This window comes from Melopsittacus undulatus, chromosome 1 (assembly GCF_012275295.1).
Source record: "Melopsittacus undulatus isolate bMelUnd1 chromosome 1, bMelUnd1.mat.Z, whole genome shotgun sequence".
NCBI classification, from domain to species: domain Eukaryota; kingdom Metazoa; phylum Chordata; class Aves; order Psittaciformes; family Psittaculidae; genus Melopsittacus; species Melopsittacus undulatus.
In genome coordinates this window covers 96,987,968-97,010,040 of record NC_047527.1, presented here as the reverse complement: position 1 = coordinate 97,010,040, position 22,073 = coordinate 96,987,968, and the positions used below count along the sequence as shown (strand labels likewise).

The 22,073-nt window shown below is 56.8% G+C and overlaps 1 protein-coding gene across 2 annotated transcripts in view; it reads left to right on the top strand.

Moving 5' to 3' along the window:
- The window catches only part of AGAP3 (ArfGAP with GTPase domain, ankyrin repeat and PH domain 3), a 135,948-nt gene extending 121,709 nt beyond the window's left edge, over positions 1-14,239 (top strand). For both annotated transcript variants that reach the window (XM_034066423.1, XM_034066419.1), the window contains exons 14-18: positions 9,685-9,839; positions 10,355-10,445; positions 10,784-11,006; positions 12,382-12,637; positions 12,927-14,239. In XM_034066423.1, coding sequence (XP_033922314.1) covers positions 9,685-9,839; positions 10,355-10,445; positions 10,784-11,006; positions 12,382-12,637; positions 12,927-13,154 — 953 coding nt within the window. In that variant the 3' untranslated portion in view covers positions 13,155-14,239. The remainder of the gene's footprint in view (positions 1-9,684; positions 9,840-10,354; positions 10,446-10,783; positions 11,007-12,381; positions 12,638-12,926) is intronic.
- Positions 14,240-22,073: the final 7,834 nt, after the last annotated feature.

The window sequence follows — 22,073 nt, the reverse complement described above, 5'->3', positions numbered from 1 at the left end:
TTATTTTTAATGTCATCTGCTGTATTAGAAAACTGATCTGATGGCAAAATTTAGCTTCCAAAGGCCCGGTCGGTACTGTCATTCTCCCAGCTCTCCCTGCTTCAGCACCTCCTGGGGAAGCCAGGCTGTGTGTGCTGCAGGGCTGTGGGCAGCATCCATGCCAGTGGCATTGAGCTCCAGACTTGATCCTGGTGTAGGCAGTGTGATGTTTCAGTAGCAAACAGCTGCATACCCCATTTGGGGAGGGGTGACATCTCTGCCTGGAAAGGGTCCTTGTACATCCCTGTGCTCAGTAGAAATTAGCTGAATCATGTGCTCCTTTCCAGTCAGATGATCCCTTGCCTGCCATAGGTCTGATTGGCACTGGGTCTCCCTGCCTGTAGTGCCCTCCTTGGGCGACTCATTTTGTCTCTCCTGCTCCCAAGGGCTGATACAGCTCAGGGCATGATGGCATATCATCACCAGGACCAGGCAGCCCAGAGCAGATGCAGAGGAGTCTCTGGAACTGATGCTTGGGTTGTGCTTTCTAAACACTCGGGAAGAGCTTTGGACTAGAGACATACCCATGTCACTGTCCTGCCTGGCAGCCTGCATTAGGAGTGGAAACTGGCAGTAAGCAAATAGGAGATAATGAGTCTCTATGTAAGGTCCTACCCTGTGCCTTAATGGTCAGCAATTGGAACCTGGGGCTGAGCATTACTCCACATCATGGGCATAGCTGATGACTTATGTCATGGACTGGTGTCCGTAAGTATTCTGACCCTTGATCCTTTTGAACAGTTGCAGTGGGCCTTTTTCACAGCAGGGTAATCTGAGCTTTTTGCTTTTGTATAGTCAACATGGTGAAAGTGTAAAAATCACTGTGCAGAGAGCAGGGCTGCTGTGCTCTGTGAAAGAGCTTCCATCCCTTGTGGTGCTCATCCCACTGTCGAGGGTGCAGCATCTTGGGACGAGTGTGGGGGAATCATGGGCTGTGTTGTCCATTAGTTCACGCCATTGTGGCCATGACGGTGTGGAGAGCACTACTGCCGGGACCCTCGAAGCCTCCTACCAGGAGACCTCAGCAGCTGCCTCAGGCCAGGCATGATGTCGGGCTCAGCCCTTGGTCACAGCATCTCTGCCAGGCAGGAGCAGAGTGTGGAGGAGCAGATGGTATCCCAAGGCTTGGGCTTCAGCCAGGCTGCCTTCAGATGTCCCCAGCCCATGTCTGTGTGTGCAGGGCACAAGCACCTCAGGTTAGCATCCTGGGAAAGTTGGTGAGGTCTGGGGATAAATTGCCATCAGTTTATCTCATTTAGGAGGTAATCAGAGCCAGGGACGTGCAGAGCAATTGAATCTTAGTTGTTCTGAAGTATCATAAATCAAACGAGCTGTTGCTTTTTTACATGGGCTCATGTTAAAGAGAGCGCAGTGTCAGGTTGCTAGGGAGCATCAGCAAACTATGGCAAGCGTGGTATTGGGTTGCCGGGGATGTCACCAAACCAGAGAGTGCGGCTCAGGCTGTCAGGGAGCACCCACAGGCTGGCAAACATGGTGTCAGGCTGTCAGGGGATATCACAGCAGCCCCGGGAAGCGCTCATCACCACAGTGGTTGGGTTGCAGCATCAGCCTGCAGGGACCATCGGGGAAGTCTGCTGGATCAAAGCGCTTCTGTGGCCAGCAGTGCTCTGTCCTGCCACAGACAAGCCCAGAGCCCCCACTGCAGCCATGCCTGCATGCCTGGGACCCCTGTCTCCTGCTCCAGGCGTCCCAGAGGGCTGTGGGGAGGCCTCCATCATGTCTGACACAGGAGCACCTTTGCGACGCTCCCTACGCCAGCATCCCCATGGCTGCCAGAGCTCCGGGGATAATGAACTTCTCATGTGCTTAAAGAGTGATGCAGGGTGCATGGCGAGAAGCTGACAGCCCCTTAATGTGCTTCTCAGTGGCGGCCAAACGACGCGGTTTTGTCTTTGTTTTTTAGTTTTAAAACCCACGGGAAATTGATGGCCAGTAAAGAGTTGTGTTGGGGCGATGTGCGTGATTAATACCAACTGTCAGGGGCTGTTGGAGGCCGATCTCAGCGAGCTGAGAGTGCGAGGCTGAGCTGCGCTTACCAGATTGCTAGGGATTCCAGCTGCTATTGCTCAGCGCCCGCCTGCCCCACGCAGCTTGTGTCACCCGTGCGCTTCCTTCCACCAAGCCTCTTAATTCAGTGCTAACAAGTCAGTCCTGCTCGGTACAGACCCCACCAGCTCCCTGCTCCATCCTGGCGGGATGAAAGCAGCCTCTGCATGGGTATTGCCACACCACAGCGGATCCCCCATCTCTGTCAGCTCCACACCCCCTTGTTCTGTGGTTCCTGGGAACCCTGTAGAGCTCTGTGTTGCCCCTCAGAGACCCCTGTGTACACACCCATAACCCTGCTGGTGTGTCTTGGAGCAAGCACACTATGAAGCCTGTGCTGTCCATGACCTCCCTCCTGTGCAAGCAGTGCCATCCCCCATGCCCCCAGTGCATGCACATACGCTCCACAGCCCTTCTGCTTACCTCAAGCCCCACTGCGTCAGGGGCACACGCTGCACCCATATGGCATTTTCCCCCCAAACAAAGAGAAATGGCACTCCTGGTTCCTTGCAGTGACCCCCCCGCACCTCACAGTGTAACTCAGGAGCACCTTCTCTTCCTGACACACAGGCTCAACTGGCTTTACTATCCTTCCCCACACGTGCATGCCCACGTTTGGCACCCCACAGCATGTCCTGTGTGGTATGGTTGCTGCTCAGAGCCTTCCCCTCCTTGTCCTGCATGTCCCCGCAGGCGGAGCAGGCAGCACGGGGTGGTGGGAATGTGCCAGCTCAGCTTGGGGCACTCTGGGGTCTGGGAGCACTGGGACAGAAAGCGCTGTGGGGTCTCCATAGCAATGTTCTTGCTGCAGCTCTCCTGGCGGCTTGTCACTGTGGAGGGGGCCTGTCCCCGTTGCACTAATACAGGTTAGGAATATTGGGTTTAATGATCTGCAAAATGAGGAGGCAGCGAGCTGACATTTACGAATGGTGCTGCATCCTTCTCTTCCCAGATGCCTGCTAATTTGTTGATATCCCGAGCACCTCATAATGATGTGGTACAATGGCAGCTTGCAAACAAGCATCCAGAGGCTGGGGGGCCCACTGGCTACCCTGCTTGTAGACACTCTCCACAGGCTCAACAGCAAGGGAGTGGAGCTGTGGGCCAGGGACTCCTTTCACCAAGGGCAGGACCAGCCCTTGGCTCCCTGCCATGCACCCCACACACTGGAAGCATCCCCCCACCTCTTCCCTGTGTGACCATCCCCTCAGCAGGGCATTCAGAGGCACCTCTGCTATGCCAGCTCGAAGTGGGAGAAAGGGTGGGAGCAGAAGAGAGACTGAATGTGACTGGGAGCAGGAGAGAGTGGAGGTGAAAGAGGAGACTTGGAAGGCAAGAGCAGGGCATGGCTCAGTGTGAGCTCTGCTTCTCACTTTGCTGATATTGAGTAGGATCCTGCTCCTAGACCTGCTGGGATGCAGGGAAAGGTGTCCCACACCGTGCAGGGCACACTGTGCAGGGCAGGATGTCTGTGGAGAAGGAGGAGGTGGCAAGTGCCACTCCCTGCACTCCACATTTTGGTCCCTGCAGTGGGGTGCCTGGGCTGGCCTCTTCACTGATGCAGTGTGTAGTCTGAGTCCTTCAGGGAGCAGGACAGATCCCTGCCCCCAGCCATGTGCTGAAGCTACCATGCTTTTAGCCACCTCACTGTACCACTTCTGCTCAAAGCTGCGCTTCCTCCCACCGAGAGCAGAGAAGGGCACTCTGGGGACACCACTGCTTCACTGCTTCCCTTCCTCCCCTTCCGGCTTCTTCTCTCCAACACAGAATCCCAGAATGGTTTGGTTTGGATGGACCTTAAAGCTCATCCAGTTCCAACCCCCCACCACAGGCAGGGACACCTTCCACTAGACCAGGTTGCTCCAAGCCCCATCCAACCTGGCCTTGAACACTGCCAGGGATGGGGCAGCCACAGCTTCTCTGGGCACCCTGTGCCAGGGCCTCACCACCCTCACAGGGAAGAATCCCCTTCTGCTTCCGCAGGTGACAGGGATGGATCTGTTGGTCTGCTGGGCATCTCAGCTCCACGGCACCTGTGGGCAGAGAGGTTTGTCTCACCCTGCTTCTTGGTGGGGCTCTTCCCCTCATCTCTCACTCTGTGCTGGTTCCTGGCAGTGCATACAGGATGATGTCTCCTTTCCCCCATCCCTTGCCTGTCTTGTGGTGCTCATCTGTTGGCCCTGAGGAGATGGCTTCTCCCAAGGGCATTTTCCTGGCAGTGGGGGCTGCGGGCTGCCCTCCTCTCCAGCACTGCAGGCCAGTGAAGGTTGATCACTGCACAAGAGCTGGTCACCTCGCTGCAGTTGCTGCAGGAGCCCACTCAGCCTGGTGGCTCAATTGCTGGGAGTGTGGGTGCAGCACAGCCCGGGCCCGTTCTGGCCGCTGTGCAGTACCCTCGCTAATTTTGCTCTCATTTGGAGTGCTCCGTGCTGGGCAGCGTTGGAGCTGGGTCAGGGGTTAACGCCCATTAGCAGAGCCGGCTCGCACCGAACCCTGCTCAGCGACTCTTCACGGAGCTCAGTCTTTAAAACATCATCAAAAAATCATCAAGAGAGAGAGAGACAAGTGCGTTCATTTCCACTGCCCACTAATTCTAATGGAGCTGCCATAATGGACTCCCACCAGCACGCCTGCAGGCAGCTGCAGGGCCAGGGAGACGGCTCTGCCTCCTGGCCCTGGGATAGCCCCTCTACCCCGAGGCAGCTGGAAACGGCTTCCCGCTCCTGTAGGAGTGGCTTCCTCTGGGACCTTAGCCCTGTCAAGTATGAGGTGGCGAGCTCTGGAGCTGGCCACCCTGGCCACCAGGAAGGAGCCTGTGCCCTGTGTGGTGCAGGGAAGGGTGTTGTGGCAACTCTGCTTCAATACAGGTAGTCTGAATCCTTCTGCCTGTGTAACCTCTTTGTGCTGCCCTTTCATCTGGCCAGAAATGCCCCCAACCCATCAGAAATCTGTGCTTCTCCCCTGAAAAATCTGTGAAAGCCCCATACATTCCCTAAAGCTATGACTTGAATCTGATGCAACTTGTATGGGCCCTTCAGGGAGCTTAGGAGCTCATCCCAGACCATCTGAGAAGCTGGGTCTGCACACCATTTGAAGCTGCCCTGAGTCCTCAATTCCCTGCCCAGCTCTGCTAAGCCCTGTGTGTGAATCTGATGGCATGATCCTGCAGCTCCCACTCTCCCTGCCATAGCTATGCTGTGCTCAAGCCTCCAAAGGGATCTGACCCTGCAGTGCCGTCCTGTGTTGCTGCAGGGAAAGAGGTAGTGGTTTTGCTTGCAAAAGAAGCCTTGGTGTGGAAGAAAAGCTGTCGTCCTTTGTTAGCTCTTCCCGGGCTTTGCTGAGAGCAACAGGCCCTTTGTTCAGAGTAAAGCTGGAATCCAGGAGGCACAAAGGAGGAAAGGGAATGGAGGTCCTGTGGCTTGCAGAACTGGCGCTAGGGCTTTAGTTTAACTGGGTTGGATGCCAGGGCTGGGACCAGGCAGCCCCATGGCTCCAGAATGTCGCTGACCTGTGACATTGGAAAAGTCCATCTGTGTGGGGTTGGAGCCCCAGAAATCTTGCTGTTTGCCCACGTTAGCTGTGGGCAGCCCAGCAGGGACAGGGCATCGGGAAGCTGCCAGCCCATCCTCTGTGGGCTTCCTGAGCTGGGGGACACATGGTAAAGACCTGCAGCAGGCAGGCAGTGCAGGGCAGGCATTTGCTGCCACATCTCTGCTGGGAAGCGCATTGAGCAGAAAGGCTTGGGCTGGGATTCCTGCCTGCATGTTTGGTGGGGACATACTGAGTAAGTGAGAGAAAAGAACAAGGGTGATGGAGTTGTGTGAGCCCATGGCAGGAATCCTCAGCATGTCCTAGGGACTGCTGACCTGCTTGCTATTGTTTCAGTGGCAGCAGAAGCAGCTCCTCAGCAGGGAGCACTTGAAGTGCATCCAGTACTTCCCAGGTCCAGCTGGCTCGATGGGGCTCTGCAACACACTTGACAGCAGCCACAGGTCACACAGACCAAGTATGGGGGAGATTTAAGGAGAATAAGGACTGATTTGATATATCTGATATATTGGGGTGCCCCAGGCATGATTTTGTTGGTGGTCTGATCCAGGATCTGGGAACTGCAGACATTTCCTCAAGCACCTGGGCAGTCACAGTCCACCAGGGCAGAAATGCCACTTTCTCCTTCCTGGCTATTAATGCTTTGCTCTGGGCAGCAGTCGATTCTGCAGCTGCCAGAGGCCTGCTCTCTTATAGCCTCCTGCAGTGACAGAAGGAGCTGTCACTCACTCAGCCCCTGGACTGCAGATCCCATTCACAGGTTGGGATGGTGGAAGAGGGGGGGGCTGCTGCTGGCCCATGCGAGGGCTGGAGCAGGGCAGCACTGGCAGATCCAGCTGAGTGCTGTGGTAGCAGGATCCTGTATCTCCTGACTGCAGTTGCCATCAGTGGCTGGGTGCTCCCTGCCCATATTCAGGGTACGGCAGCATTCACAAAGAGGGTGGTGCCAAGTAGCTAAGGTGAATAAGGACTGTTCTCCCACTATTCAGAAGTTACCAGCTGTGTATTTTGCAAGAATCTTGGTTTTGAGCTGGGCTTTGGTGTCCTTGGAGCCTCCACAGCTTAGGGCATGGGGCACGTTGCCTGCAGGGAGCTCCCCAGAGTGGGGACTGTGCGGTCTCTCCCATGGTTGAGAGCTGTTGGAAAGGGCAAAGTGATGCCCCAGTTAGGCAAGTGCATCACAGAGAGGGGAAGAGTCCAGCAGCGTGACTGAACGCAACTTCCAGTTTCGTCGTCCTCCTGATCGTAGAGTCACAGAGCAGCTTGGGTTGGAAGGGACCTTCCGAGGTCACCTTGTCCAGCCTCCTGCAGTGAGCAGGGACATCTGCTGCAAGATCAGCTCATGCCCCAGAGTTTCTCATTTCCAGCAGGAGAAAGGCAGTTGCAGACATCTTTCCCCAGAAGAGGAGCACCAAGCTGATTCTAGGGTGAAATGAGTGAAACAGCTTCCCCTTCCTATCTGGAAAAGGCAAGCCAGCTAGCACTTCACCTGGGGAGCCCTTCATCCTGGAGTCATTCCATCCTCCCGAGGGTCTGCTGGTGTGGAGACCGAGCCTTGCTTCCTGCACCAGTCCGTTTCATCAGCGCTGATTATCTCCAAGCCCCCATGGCTGCTGCTGGGATCTGTGCAGGGCACACCATGGAGTGCTCTCAGCAGTGGCAAAGGGCAGGCATCTTTCCAACCAGCTGTCACTCACACTTTTAACCCCCATGAACTGCAAGATCCTGAGCCTGCTGTGTGAGTAGCATGGCACTCCCCACCATGGCACAGTAGCAGGAGCAGCGTTTTCCCCTCAGGTTGTTCTCGGGTAAGCAGCTGTGTGTGACAGAGATAGGGTTGGGTGCTGTGCCCGGTACTTATTAATGCAGGTGGTGGTGCCTGCAAAGGAAGTGGGAGCCTGGAAAGAGCACTTGCAGGGGAGGAAGGGCTGTGCTCCCACCACCCCCACCGGAGCTGTCTTTCCTCAAGGAGACTTCCCGTGGCTGCACCCATTTTTGGGGAGTATTTCTGGACAGCCTTGCTCTGCTGGTGCCAAGCAGCCCAGCAGCAGCTGAGATTGGCCATGCCCTTGTTGGGACCCTGCTGGTGGCCTCTGTACTGGTTACTCAGCTCTGCTGGGGTGCTGCAGGCTGCAGCAGGTTCCTTAGTCATTGCCCTCCTGCTGTTTCCCTCTGCAATGAGAGACTCCTCAGATGCAGCTTGTGGGGGGAGTCAGGCACAGGAAGGGACCCCTTCCAGACCCCTTCCACTCTTCTCCCCACGCCTCGCCAGCAGGCACAGGACCCTGCCACGCTCGAGACCAGCACAGTTCTGCCTTGGTGCGGACCAGGCCGGGCCCCTTGGCCTCCTTGCTGTCTCTGGAGCAGTGCAGTTGACTCCCTGCTTTTAATAGAGAGCTGGGAAGGCACATTATGGAGATGAGGGTGTTATTTGCATAACGCTAATTAGGTAATTACAAATCATTTTGCTATGAGCTGAAGCGTGTGCTGTGACATAACGTTTATTAGTCATTCCATTCAGGCCCCGCTTAGTTAAGTCATTTACTGCACTAACTACTGAAGTTGGCAATAAAAGGTAAATGCTGGTGCAAGGGTGCAAAGGGGAGACAGGGCACCCCATGTAGGTCTGAGGCTCATGGCATAGTGTGGCAGAGCAGAGCCAGTCCCAACAGCCCACATGGAGAGCAGTGAGAGCAGTAGCCAGAGGGTAAGACCACATTTTAAGCCTTGGTTTTCAGCAGTCTTGTGGTTGTTTTGGCACTGTTTTCTTAGGTGCAAAGGACCTGAGGTGCTTTCACGTGTTTTCACTGTCCCCTGTCTCTCTGCTGGCTCTGCCGTGCAGCTCAGGGGTGCCCGTGCTCTGACACACTCCCTGGAAACCCACCATGCAGCCTGCTTTTGTAGTGTGCTAACACTACCATTTGTATCCAGCCTCTGAGCACCTGGCTGAGCACCCCCTGGGGCTCACCAGCACTGCCTTCCCTGAAGACAGAAAGTTGAGAATTTGCCCCCAGAAGACTGCTTTAACATTGAGGCTGTATCTTCTGGGGTTGCTTGCAGGGCACAGATGTCAGTACTGTGCAGAGGACCAGCAGAGGCACCTGAGGAGCAGGTCGCCTGGCTCTGTGCTCCTAAGCACTTTGCCCTGTGCATGTCCCTCCTGCCATCCCTGCTGCCATCCACATGCCTCATGGAAACAGCTCTGCTTGGCCGGCTTCCAGGGACCCCTGTGGCCACCAGCTTCCCAGGTTTGGGAGCCAGAGGCTGCCTGCCCAGAGGGTCACTGAGATCTGCCAGAGCTGAGAAGGCATCACTCTTGCCCCTCTGTGGCTCCTGCTTGGGTCTCTGAGACTTAATGCTTCTCTATGGGAAGACAGCAGCTGTGCCCTGTTGCGTGGGTCCATGGAGTGCTCAGGCACTGAGGGCTTCCCAAGCAACATCCCTGCCCTGATGTGCTCCTCAGCTGGTGATGATGCCCCTTCCCGATGCACAGGCCAATGAAGAGGTGCCTTTGAGTTCACCACAAAGACCACTCATTGGCAGGCACCAAGCACTTTGTGAGCTATGAGGGGTGATGAGGCTGCTCAGGGCTCTAGCTCTGGGGAGCTGATTTCACTGCTCAAGAGATCAGCAGCTTTCTTCAAGAGTGGGACATAGAGGGCATGGAGAGCAGGGCACAAGCAGCTTCCTGGTGCCACAGTCTCCTGGGTTTCTTGGCTGAGATGGGTGAATGAGGCTGTGGATGTCTGTGTGCTGAAGGAAGGGCAAGCCCACGCTGGTGGAGCTGGCATTCAGGGAGCTGTGTAAGGAGCAGGAGGGACAGGCTGGCACCGAGGTCTGGTTCCTCTCTGCACACGCTTGCTACCTTCACTTCCCTGTCCAGCATCCTAGGAGCACCACTGCTAGTAACCCCCTTCCCACGTGTGCTCACAGCAGTGTTCCGCAGGGATCAATCTCCGTGCTCACACCCTGCAAGGCCAGCAGACCTTCACCTTCCCTGACCCTCGTCATGACACCTTTCTTTTCCAGAACCCGATGAGCCATTTGAGTTCATTATCGTTTCCCTGACGGGCCAGACATGGCTCTTTGAAGCCTCAACATCAGAGGAGCGAGAGCTTTGGGTCCAGGCCATTGAGAGCCAGATCCTGGCCAGTCTGCAGGGCTGTGAGAGCAGCAAAAACAAGGTAAGAGATCCCAGCTGAGTTCTGGTTTGTTCCCTTCTCACTGGCATCTGCTTTGCTGCATCTGTCACTGTCCCAAGCTTCCCTCTTGGTGCAGGCTGGATCCCACCCAGATCCCTTTGCTCCCAGTCAGGTTGAATCCTGTCCCTGCTCCCCACTGTGTTTTCTGTCGCCTCTCTGAGCTTTCTGTCCTGTATCCAGTCTGGCTCCGGCCCCACCTAGCTCTCTGCCACACACCAGGACGGAATCCTGTGCTCTCCACTTCTTCCTTGCACAGCTTTACCCTTTCATTCCCCTTCTGCCTCACCATTCCCTGTTCTTCCAGCACATACCTGACTGTGAACCAACCCTGTTCTCTGGGTTCCCACGCTGGAACCCCTCCTGCAGCAGAGCCTGCAGGGTGCCTGCGGGAGCGAGGTGCTGGCAGCTCCCCAGCGAGGTCTTGGGGTGCTGATGGGAGGACACGTGGTGGGGTGGTTGGCCTTCAGTAAATGGGGTTTCCATGCATTTCGTTTCAGGCTCGGCTGGGCAGCCAGAGCGATGCACAGGCCATGCAGGCCGTCCGCACTGCACGTGGGAACAGCTTCTGTGTGGACTGTGATGCACCAAGTAAGGAATGCTGCACTGGGAAGTGGGGCTGCTCACCCGGGGAGGAGGACTCCATCCCAGCCACGTCCTCTCTCACCCAAAAAGAGACCTGGTCCATGGGGCTGTCTCTTTCTCTCCTGCAGTGTACCCATTCATCAGGGTACTGCCCATCCTGCCACGCTGGTCCGTGGTCCCCTACTGACCATACTGGGGTACTTGTGTCTGTGCTACTGGGGCACTGGGCTGGGAAGGGATCTGGGGGGCAGGTGCCTGCAAAGATGGGTCTGCTGGATCATAGAAGAGGGGCTGCTGAATCAATGCTGGTATTAACTCTCCTCTACTGATCTTGCTGCCTTCAGACCCAGACTGGGCAAGTCTCAACCTGGGTTCCCTTATGTGCATTGAGTGCTCTGGGATCCATCGCAACCTGGGCACCCACCTGTCCCGTGTGCGTTCCTTGGACCTGGACGACTGGCCTAGCGAGCTTCTCATGGTCATGACAGCCATCGGCAATGCCCTGGCCAACGCTGTCTGGGAAGGAATGGTGGAAGGCTACCCCAAGCCCACTCCGGAGAGCAGTCGGTAAGGGAGATGGGGAACTATGGAGCTGCTTCTCAGACAGACACACCAGGAGGCTTGAGGGCACCACAGGAGTTTGGGGGCAGCCATCCAGTCAGACAGGTGGGCAGGAACCCTTGAGGTACTCCAGTGTTCGGGGTCCTGACTGCTCTCTGGGCACTGGAGGCCTCTCCCACTGTCCTGGCAGGCCAGCAGGACCTCATGGCCGGCCATGGCCATGCGGTGACTGCTGGAGCCGTGGCTGGCTGTGAAACAGAAAGGGTTAATAGAGATGGCTTGGCAGCGTTGTATGGGTCTCAAGGGTGCGTCCCTTTCAGGCCCTTGTCTGTGCCTATCGGAGCGACTCTCCTGTCACTCATCCCAACAAGAGCCCATTCTGTGGCTTATCAACGGATAAGAGTGGGTCAGGGGGCGGCGGGAGTGAGCATGCTCCGCGCAGGGCATTGATGGCCACCCGCCAGATGCAGATGGATAGAATGGCAGCAGATAGCAGCAGCACGGCACACATCGATCTGCCCGGCCCCGCAGCCCCAGGCGGGATGGACGCTGCCGCAGCCTTTGTTTGCACCAGGCGAGACGGCAGCAGCGATAACGTGCCTCCCGTGGCACCGGGCTGCCGTGTGCGGCAGCTAGCCTTTTCCTGCCGCTGGCCAGGGCCCACACACGAGCACAGGACAGGGACAGTCCCTGCACTCCTGTGCAGTGGGCACACAGGAGAGTGTGTAGGGGCACTGGCACAGAGATGTGGGTGTCCCTTTGTACAGTGATAAGTGTGAGGTCTGGGATAGAAGAGTCAGGAGAGACCTTAAAGCAGCTTCCAGTGCTAAATGGGCCCACAGGAAAGCTGGAGAGGGGCTTTGAGAAGAGTGTAGGGACAGGACAAGAGGGAATGGCTTTAAACTGACAGAGGGGAGACTGAGATGGGATCTGAGGAAGAAGTTCTTCCCTGTGAGGGTAGTGAGGCCCTGGCACAGGTTGCCCAGAGAAGCTGTGGCTGCCCACGGGGCTTGGAGCAACCTGGTCTAGGGGGTTGGAACTGGGCAAGTTTTAAGATTCCTTCCAACTCAAACTATTGTGGGATTCTGTGACACTTCTGCTGTGCATGCATGAATGTAATTACACAGCGTACGTAAGGGAGCTATACGGAGGTGCAGGGAGACAAATGTGTGCTGGGCCTGTGTCTGGAGCAGAACCCCAGTGACAGCCATGTCATGGAGTGCACAGCAGTGAGGTGTCAGCAGCAGGACCACACACAAGGCACACCTGCGTGTGACAAATGCTCACTGCTAACATGGCAGTGCTGGTATGCATGCCCCTTTGCACATGGGGCCCAGGCAGGTTGGCCCACCTGTGACAGTGACAGTGTCCCATCTGGCAGGGAGGAGAAGGAGCGCTGGATCCGGGCCAAGTACGAGCAGAAGCTGTTCCTGGCTCCACTGCCCCAGTCGGACATCCCGCTGGGGCAGCAGCTGCTGCGGGCTGTGGTAGAGGATGACCTGCGCCTTGTGGTAACACTGCTTGCCCATGGCACCAAGGAGGAAGTGAATGAGACCTATGGGGATGGAGATGGGCGCACAGCGCTGCATCTCTCCTGCGCTATGGCCAACGTGGTCTTCACGCAGTTGCTCATCTGGGTAAGACCGGACCCCGCAGCCTCTACCATGGCACTTCTGGCCTTATCCCAGTGCTTCCCCCCTGCAGCACCTCCCTTCTCCAAGGTTTCAGGACTCCCCTCATCCATCCCTCTCCTGCAGGTTGCCCCACATGCCCCCTGGCACTGCCTTGCCCACCCTTCCATATCCTCCTCCCTGCCTGCCCCAGTGCCACAGACCCCTTCTGCCTCTGCTCATGCTCTTGCAGTGCCACCCTAGTGCCAATGGGGCCACAGGGTGCTGCTGACCAGTTGCTTTCTCTCCTGTACAGTACGGGGTGGATGTGAAGAGCCGGGATGCTCGGGGCCTGACCCCGCTGGCCTACGCCCGGCGAGCTGGCAGCCAGGAGTGCATCGACATCCTGCTGCAGCACGGATGTCCCAGCGACAGTGCCGTCAACACACTGACCCCCAGCCTGCCCCGCCGCAACACCAACGCCAACAACAATGCCTGCACCGTGGTGCCAGCTGAGCTCAGCTCCAGCCCCAGTGCTGTGTAGCTTCTGCTCACCATATGGCCACCTTCCAGCCCTGCCAGTGGACCAGGGCCACAGGAGTGGGTCTGAGGGCAGCACAGCCAGGCCACCTGCTGTGCATGCCCCTCACTGGGACCGCTGTTCTGGCTGGGAAGAGGCCGGGGAGGCAGCAGCCTGCTCCACTGTGCCCCTTTCTGTGGGCTCTCCCCATGCACCTGTGGGGAGGATGGGGTGGAGCTGTGCAAATCCAGTGCTGTCAGCTTGCGGGGGGTTCCCTCACAGTCACCGGGCTGGGGGCTCCAGTACACCCCATTCTCATGACCGGTACAGGGGGAGGAGAGGCAGCTTCTCTGTGCCCCCCACCACACACACATGTAGATAATACAAGGGCTGGCGGCAGTTGAGGTGTGCAGCCCTCCCCTGCACAGCCGGTACTGGGGAGGGTGATTGCTGCACCAGCTCTTCCAAACAGTTTGGGCTCTCTCCTGCCCTCCCACCCGTGTTGGCCTCACTGTGCCCCCTTGGTGCCATGGGGAGGTGGGGGGCAGCAAGAGGTGCCTGTTTGCCCACTACACCCCTGTGCTACTCCCTGCTTCTGGCCGGTGCAGAGAGGGATCCACTCGCTGTACCGCTCCCCACATGCTGATGCAAAGGGCTCGTCTCTCATGCAGCCCCTGGACAAAGGCCTTCATCCTCCCTGGTGATCTAGAGCTGTAGGAGGATGGCCACCCCGGGATCCCCAGCTGTGTCTGTCTGTCTGTAGAGTCACTGTCCTTCCAGGTTCAAGCCCCAAAGCCATACACAGTGTCTCCATCAGAGCATCCCCGCTGGCTCCTGCTGCTGCCCAGGTGGGGCTGGTCTCCGGCTGAGCAAGATGAGAGTGGAGACAAGCGTCTCCCTTTGGTTTTGGGTCAAGCCTGCAGCTGAGCGCTGGAACCCCAAGGCTTTGGACGCTGCTGTGGAACGTCTCTGTCACTTGTGTATAAAATGTACATTGGAAATATTTATATGGACACTCTGTATATACTGTTTCTTCGCCATGAGTTGCCCTGTGTGTGTTATCTGCAGCCAAGGAGATAAAGACCAATAAAGCAACCCACCTACTGCCAGGCCAGCTTTTCTGTGTGCTGCCATTTGGGCCTCCAGTGCAGCCTCCCCTCTGCTTCTTGCCTGCTCCTTGGCACCTGGTGGATTTGCATCCCAGGCTGACAAACATTCAGCCCTTTCTCCTTCCACATGGGAGTTGGTATCAGTAGCCTCGTGCCGAGGTGGGCCCCTTGGTGTACGTGGCAGAGTGCTGGGGTGGGGAGTGGAGATGTGTCAACCCCAGGTACTGTGGGACAGTGTAGGAACACAGCCCCAAAGATGCACGGCTCTGGTGGGATGAGGTGTGTGCTGGGCAGGGGAAATGCTGGGTCGGAAGTGCTGAGGCCAGCTGGTCCCTGTGCACAGTACAGTGAGTTCCAAGGTGGGAGGTTGAAATAGAGATGAGCAGGGAGTGATGGACTGTCTCAGCAAGCAAGGAGCCTGGGTAGTTTGCTTGGCAAAAACATCGCTATAGAAGACGGGTCATCTAGCCCCAACGGGCAGACAGCCCCAGGCAGTGAAGAGAGTTGTGGGTCCCTGCTCCACCACCCCTGACCCCACATACTGCTCCCAGCTTTTAGCTGAGCAAGGCCCAGTGTTGCCAGTTCACTCAAGGCCACACCACAAGTGACAGTTTGGGGCTCCAGCATCCCCCCTTACAGTGCCTGGGTCCAGACTCTGCTCTGCACAGGGACTGGGCACAGAGATTGGTCCCCAAGCCTGTATGGTAGTGCTGTAAGGAAGGGATGCACCAAGAGACACAGCTCTCCCCCTGGCACCCCACCTTCAGCAGTCCCCTCCAAACCCTTGTTACCTCTTCCCTGTGCATCTACTATGGTGGCTGCAGATCGTGGCCCCAACCCCTCCAGTGCCTTAATTCATCTCCATGTGCTAGCCGCATGTGCCAGTGTTGTGGATCCCGTCCCATTCCTGGCCCCACTCCCGGCCCTCCCATGCCCATGTCTGCCCCTCATGCCTCGCCCCCTTCTTCCTCTCAGCACACATAGGTGCCCTGCACCAGCCCTGGCCCCAGCCCCAGCCCGGTGCTGGGCTTGGTTAATTTCCTGGCGACTGCATTAGCGGGAATGGAAGCCGAGGGACGGCAGCTCCTCTGGGGCCCATTAATCATCCCCCTCAGACAAGCTGCCTTGATTACAAGTGGCAAGAAATTCATTAGGGCTGCGGCTCTGACAACTTTTATCTGCGCGGCTGGATCTGACTCATTAGGCAGCCAAATTAAAGCCATGATGGGCCCTGATGAAATTCACTGCTTGTTTATCTTGTGCGATCTGATACATCTGCCCATACATCATCTCCTGCGCAGGATCCCACCCGGCCCAGCCCCGGCGCCTCCCTTCCCATCCCAGCCTAGCCCTGCCCTGCCCTGCCCCGCTGGGACGCCCCCTGGCTGTGGCACAGCCTGGACCCAGCTCCAAACCCACTTCCAGAGCCAGGGGCTCCGCTCGACCCCCTCACCTGCAACCACGCTCTGCCTTTGGGGTCAGCCGCAGCGCTGGGGCTGGGGGCGGCGGCCGTGCCAATAAGAGCAGTGTGAGGACAGCCCTGGAGCTACAGGGTGCCCACGGGGATGTGCAGCCCCCCCTTGGTGCACCCACCACCCCGGGCAGGTCCTACCGGTGGTGGCACCACTGCCAGTGCACAGCCCCGTGGAGACAGACCCAGTGCCCTGCTTGCTTGCCCACATCTTGCAGATGGATGCTGTGGGTCCAGGGGCTTCTCCTCTTCTTGCACTCAGGGGAAGGGAGCACCCGCAGCTTCCCTGTGGCTTCTGACCGTCCCAAAGAGCCAAGAAAAAAGCCCTTTACTCCAGCTCTTGAGTAGTCATTGTTTCCTTAAGGGGTGCTGCACTGCCACCCTATACCAGCGTGCTGCTCCAGTGCAAGGGCCTGTGCTGGTCACAGGCAGCCTCTGGGCTGGGGCACGCCATTCCTGTCCCCAGGAGGAATGGGTTTGTGCTGAACAACTGTGTCCCTGCTAGGAACACAGCATGCCTCCAGCTGGCAGTGGGGCCAGGCCCCATGAGCAGCACTGTGGTCCTGCCCCAGTGTTATCCCACTGTTTGAGCACATCTCCATACCACGGTGGCCTGCACGGCTTCACATCGTCCTGGGCCTGGCCAGGCAGAGGCAGGAGCTGCTGTGTCCTTGTTCATGCTGGTGCCAGGGAGGGCACAGGCAGACCCTCTGCTCTGTACACCACAGGAGAGTGCCAGGGCAGCAGCACAGTGGGGCTGGCCCTGCATGACGCAGCCCCTAGCAGCAGCGATGACCACACTAGCTCCTTGGCAGCACCTTAAGGACCCTGCCACAGGCAGCCAGCACCACTCACACCTCCGAGCTGAAGCAGTGGCTGCAGCAGGGTGTGGGTGCTGTAGGGCAGGAGCAAGGACCGTGAGCGTACCCAAGGTGTGCAGCCCCAGGCCAGAAAACAGCCATGCCACAGGTCTACACTTCCCAGAGAGCCTGAGCCCAGCAGACCCTGGCCAGGACAAGCACCATGAACCCTCTCACAGCCCTAGCTGAGCTTACACAGAGCTCTGGGGGTAGCAGCCATGGCATAAGCAGTACTACCCAGCCGGGAGGCAGCGGGGACCACACGCTGGGTACATGCAGGGGTGCTTTTACAGGGGATGGCCAGAGCAGGGATCACACTATTGGTCTGCACTTTTGCATTTCCAATCAGCCCTGCCTGTTTGAAAGAGAGGACAGAGGTGAGACACAACGTCCCAGCTCCCCTGGCCTGTGCTTACCAAGATAGGGCACCAATATGCTACACTACAGCACCTTCACCCTGTGCCCATTCATTTCTCAGTATCTGGCCTATGGAAGTCCACAGCACAGGTCCTCCCAAAACCCTCTGTGAGGAGACCTCAGCCTGGCAGCTGAGGGCACTGGCACAAACTGGTAAGCTGTGCGAGGTCCAGCATAGGCAGGTAAGTGGGACCCCACTGCTTGGGGAGAGTTTCAGAAGTTCTGGATAGGAAGGGACCATCAAGCACTGCAGTCTTGTGAAGTGCTTCATAATGCACCCAGCACCTGAGCAAGTAGCAGCACAACAGAGTGTGGCTGCAGTCCATCTTTCCTTCCAAGCCCCAGGTCCAGCTTGCCCTTGACAATGTCTTCCAGGTCTTGGATCATTTTCCTTTGACACCAAAGATGGACCCACCAGGAGTCTGAACTCTGCTGCTGAAGCCATCGTGACCAGAGTGGCTGCTGAATCTCCCCTGTACCTGCACCCTGAGTTCTGTGTGCTGCTGTGGAGCTGGCTTTGAAGTAACTGGAGCATGGGGGAAGATCATAACCTTTCCTGGGTGGGAAGGGAGATTGTGTCTCTCCTACCCATATACCCTCAGAGCCAACTTCTTCCCAGCAGGGTACAGATTCATTGCATTGCAGGATCCCTGCAGTGACGACACCAGCATGGTATTTCTGACTGAGGCTGAACGTATGATGAGCTGGTCCCTAAAGACAATCCCCCAGCAGCATGAGTTCCCCTGTAGCACACAGTGGTGTTCCTCTGCCCTGCCTCAAGGCTGCTCCACCACGGTTGGAGGGCCCCTGCTGCACAACTGCTTTGGGAAAAAAGGCCTGCTGAGGAACTGCTCTGTGAGCCAGCAGCAGGACAGCAAAGCAGCTGGGCAAGCGCTGGAGAGGCTGACTGATGAGCAACTGGAGCACCAGCACCAAGTCTTCATACGAGCCCATTGTTAGAGAACACCTTGAGCCACCTTTGTTGCACTGAAAGCTTTTCCTGAGAGGGGACCCCTGAGGGAACAAATATCCCATGGGATGCATTCACCACTCCTTCCCAAGTTCTTTAAGAACCATTGTCCAGGTAAATGAATGTGCAGGTCTGAGAGAATTCCCTTGTAAATGATGAAACTGTCTTCATGAGGGCAAAATAAGTCTTGTTCGTATGTATGTGTGTATATATATGTATAAAACATATGTATAAATGTAACATATAAATAAATACATGTCCATCCATGTACATATCTTTATGCATCTGCATCCATATCTACATTTTACTTTGTGTGTGTGTACACATGTGCACAGGTTGCCCAGAGAAGCTGTGGCTGCCCCATCCCTGGCAGTGTTCAAGGGCAGGTTGGATGGGGCTTGGAGCAACCTGGTCTGGTGGAAGGTGTCCCTGCCCATGGCAGGGGTTGGAAGTGAATGAGCTTTAATGTCCCTTCCAACCCAGACCATTCTGGGATTCTGTGATTTTGTATGTGCAGAAGTGTGTGCATTTGGGATTCTACATGAGTTCCTTCCCTGTACCAGTTCCTACTCCAGAACTGGGACCTCAGACAGAGGGTGGTACATGGGAAGTTCTAAATAGATACAAGAGAAAAAATACAAGTAAGGTGATCTGACACTGGAACAGGGGCCTGAAGAGGTGGGATCACCATCCTTTGAGATACTTGAAGTCAGCTGTCCATGTTCCTCAGCGTCCTGATCTAACAGGACCAGGTTTGAGCAGGTGTTGGACCAAAGACCTCCTGAGGTCCCTTCCCAACCCCATAGCTCTGTCAAGCCAGGCTCTGTCTTTACTGCCCAGTTTTTCATTATTGCTCTCCTCCTCCCACTCTCCCCAGTCTAACTGATGCAGCACCTATAGCTCTAGCTCATGGGGCATGCTTCCCCTCTATCACAGCAGACCTTTTATCTGGGGACATCCTGCATCCCCTTCTGCAGCCTGGGCAGTGGCATTCACTGCACTCACGGGTGTGCTGCAGCACTTTGTGCCATGCAGGAGGCATCAGGCGCATCACAATGCACAAGGTCCACAGGGGAGCTCTGCTCTGCACAGCGCAAGGAGCACGCTGCTATTCTGCAGCGCTCTCCAACAACCCTGGTGACAGCAGTGAGTCTGTCACCTCCTCGGCACCAGGCTGAGCTGCAGCACCTGCAGTTGCATTAACATGACTGCCTGTAGGGTTGCATTGTGCACTGGCTCTGGGATTGACCTTACTCAGCAACAAAAAACAGCTAAACACCAAATAACTTCTAATAAGCTGAAAGTTCCAGTTCTCCAGTCCACTCTCACAGCAGTCCATGGACAAATGTGCATAGAGGGTTCAAGCTGGCAATGGCATGCATGGCTGGGGATGGTGGTGTGATGGGTTAAGAATGCAATAAACTGATGCTGCCACTGGAACAGGGCATTACCAAACCACAGGGTCAGCTGGAAATGCCAGTAAGAACAATGGGGTTCTCTGACCCTAAAATAAATTCTAACTCCTCTCACTGTCCCTGCCCCAGCCCTGGAGCTGTGGACATCTTTCGGAGTGCTGTGCTTCATCTTGTACTGCTGTGCTGTGCTAGGCTGCAGTGGCACAGACCCCTCATGTGGACACATTTATAGTGACAGAGCACTGCTTATAGCTGCACAATTGCTTCATCCTGCCTACCCTTGCCCTCCTCACACCCTCCCCAGAGCTAGCCCAGATGTATGTGCATCAGCTCATGTTGCAGGAGGTATTGCATTTGCTGCAAACGATATGTTACCCCCTTTACCAGCCGTGTGTAGATAAGCTGACAGTCTCTGCCTCTGAACAACTCATATCCAAAGAGGAAGAAGCAGGGAATACCTGAGCGGTAGCCCTCAGGTGCAGGCAGTTCTACTCCCTGCATGCTGAAGGGAACTATCAGCTCCTGTGAGCACTGGGCACCTGGGGTCAGCTGCCAGAGGACATTTACCTTCCCATATCCAGCGTGAATGCCAGCAGATGATGATACCTGAGCAGGCCAAGCCCACACTAGGTATGCTGTGAACAACACCAGGCCAGGCAGCTCCTGAGGAGACTTTCTTCTTTCCAGGTCGGTGGTGCAGTGGACAGAGGCAGAAGCTGTCCTGCTGTAGCTGCAGGAAGACAGATGTGCTTTGCTACCCCAGCAGGTGCTCAGAAAGCCAGATCATGAAAGGGTCCTGCAGCACTGTTTCTGGACCTGCAACAAACATCTCTGTGGGAAGAATCACTCACCTAGCACATCCAGGGGCACAGCTTTGTCCTGACGGTTGCTCTGCTCTCAGCTAAGGCCAGCCAGAGCCAGCAGCTGATGGGCAGGGAGAGGCACCCACCAGGGCTCCGAGGGTACAGGGCTCTGCAGGAGGACTCACTTTTGCCAGCCGAGCATGGGGTCCACACTCCAGAGCAACAGCCTCACCTGGCCATAGGGAGGGAGCACTTCATCTCAGGCAGCAGGGAGATAGGCAGCCCTTGCTGTGTCATTATCAGGGAGGGCCCCTAGGAAGGTGAAGTCAGCTTCAGCTGTCAGGGAAGTTGCCCTGTCTCCCAGGGAAGGGTGCCAGCACCTAACTGACCTAACAGTCACTCAAAATCCATATCGAACCTTGGAGCAATCAGTGCCCAAGCAGCACCATGTCCCACACCCTTGGAGAACACATTCTCCCTGTCCAGGAACCTCTGGTGGGATTGCGAAGGGTGTTGCTATTACAGCACAGATACCTGAGAGCTCCCTTGCCTCATGGGCTAGGCTGACTGGTGTTTGTCAAACCAGTGACATAGGTTTTCATGGCTGGACACCCAGTTAGCAACGAAATCACATGGTCCTTGCACTGTTGACTCAGGACTGTGCATGCAGCTGTGTGCTGTGCAAAACTGGGACCTCATCAGGGGCTGGGCTCAGCCATGAGTGACTCCAGAAGCAGATCCCATGCAATAGCTCTCAAAAGCAGACTGTTCCATTCTGGCTGGCCTAGATGTGAGAGCCCTGCCCAGGAAGCCTATAACCCCTCTCCTTCATCAATGCAGTGAGACTCAGCAGCTGCTCCAGGCTGGGACAAGGAAATACTGTTGGTGCCACCAGTGCCCATCCATTCTGGCCCTGTTCATGACTGCAGAACCTCGGCAGTGTGGTAAGAGGAGCAGGAACTGATACTGGTGAAACAGGCTGAGGTTTACAAGGGCAAAACCCTTACCTTCCCCTCAGGATTCAGTGGCAGTAAGGCACCTGAGCTGCAGGAGAATTTCTCCATTTATTCCCCACCGGCTAAGGAAGACAGGGAAAGGCTTTGAGGCAGGTCTCTTCCAGCTGGAATTCCAGCCCTGAAGAGGTGGAGGGCATTGCACCACTGGACCTCAGAGGTGCTGCTGGTACATGGAGCTGAGCCTGCTTAGAGTTGGCACAGCGCACCAGAGCAGCATGGGGACTGCAGGCAAGCACCCTGACTACACTGAGCAAGAGCCAGGGGGCTGCGGGCACAGACCTCACCTTAGCCCACGGCCAGCAAAGGCCAGGTCCTGGCATGAGACCCATGAGATGGGCAGGGCTTTGACTTTAGGGAGGTGACAGTCTGCAGAGCAAACCTCGAGGGAAGCCGGGTGGGAAAGTGGCTGTCGCTCCTGTCCCAGGGCATGGGGGACCAGGGATGCCGGCTGTCCCGGGGCAGGGCAGGGGACACAGCCGTGTCAGGAGCCCAGGGGCAGCGCACACGTCCCTCTGACCCCAGGGTGCTGGCCTCGGGCAGGCTGTGGCGGCAGGGGCTGCGGGATGCAGGGACGGGTGGCTCTGGCCATAGCTACCCGCGGATGCTCCCGGGCGCTTCCCAGCCCCTCCCCTTGTGTCTTCCCGTGTCTCAGCACTGGTACCGGACTGATGCCGATGGAGCCTGCAAGGCCACCGCTGCTCTCCGCACAGCCGCCGGTACCAGCATGGCCGAGGGGCGGGCGAGCCCCGGACCCTCCCTCCGTCCCCAGCCCTGCCCGGCCACCCCTCAGGGTCTGCGCCGCCACCCGCGGCCTCTGCCCGCTCCCTTGTCCTTGCCGCTGCCAGGCAGGGGGCCGGGAAGCGCTGCTGGCCGCTGCCGCCC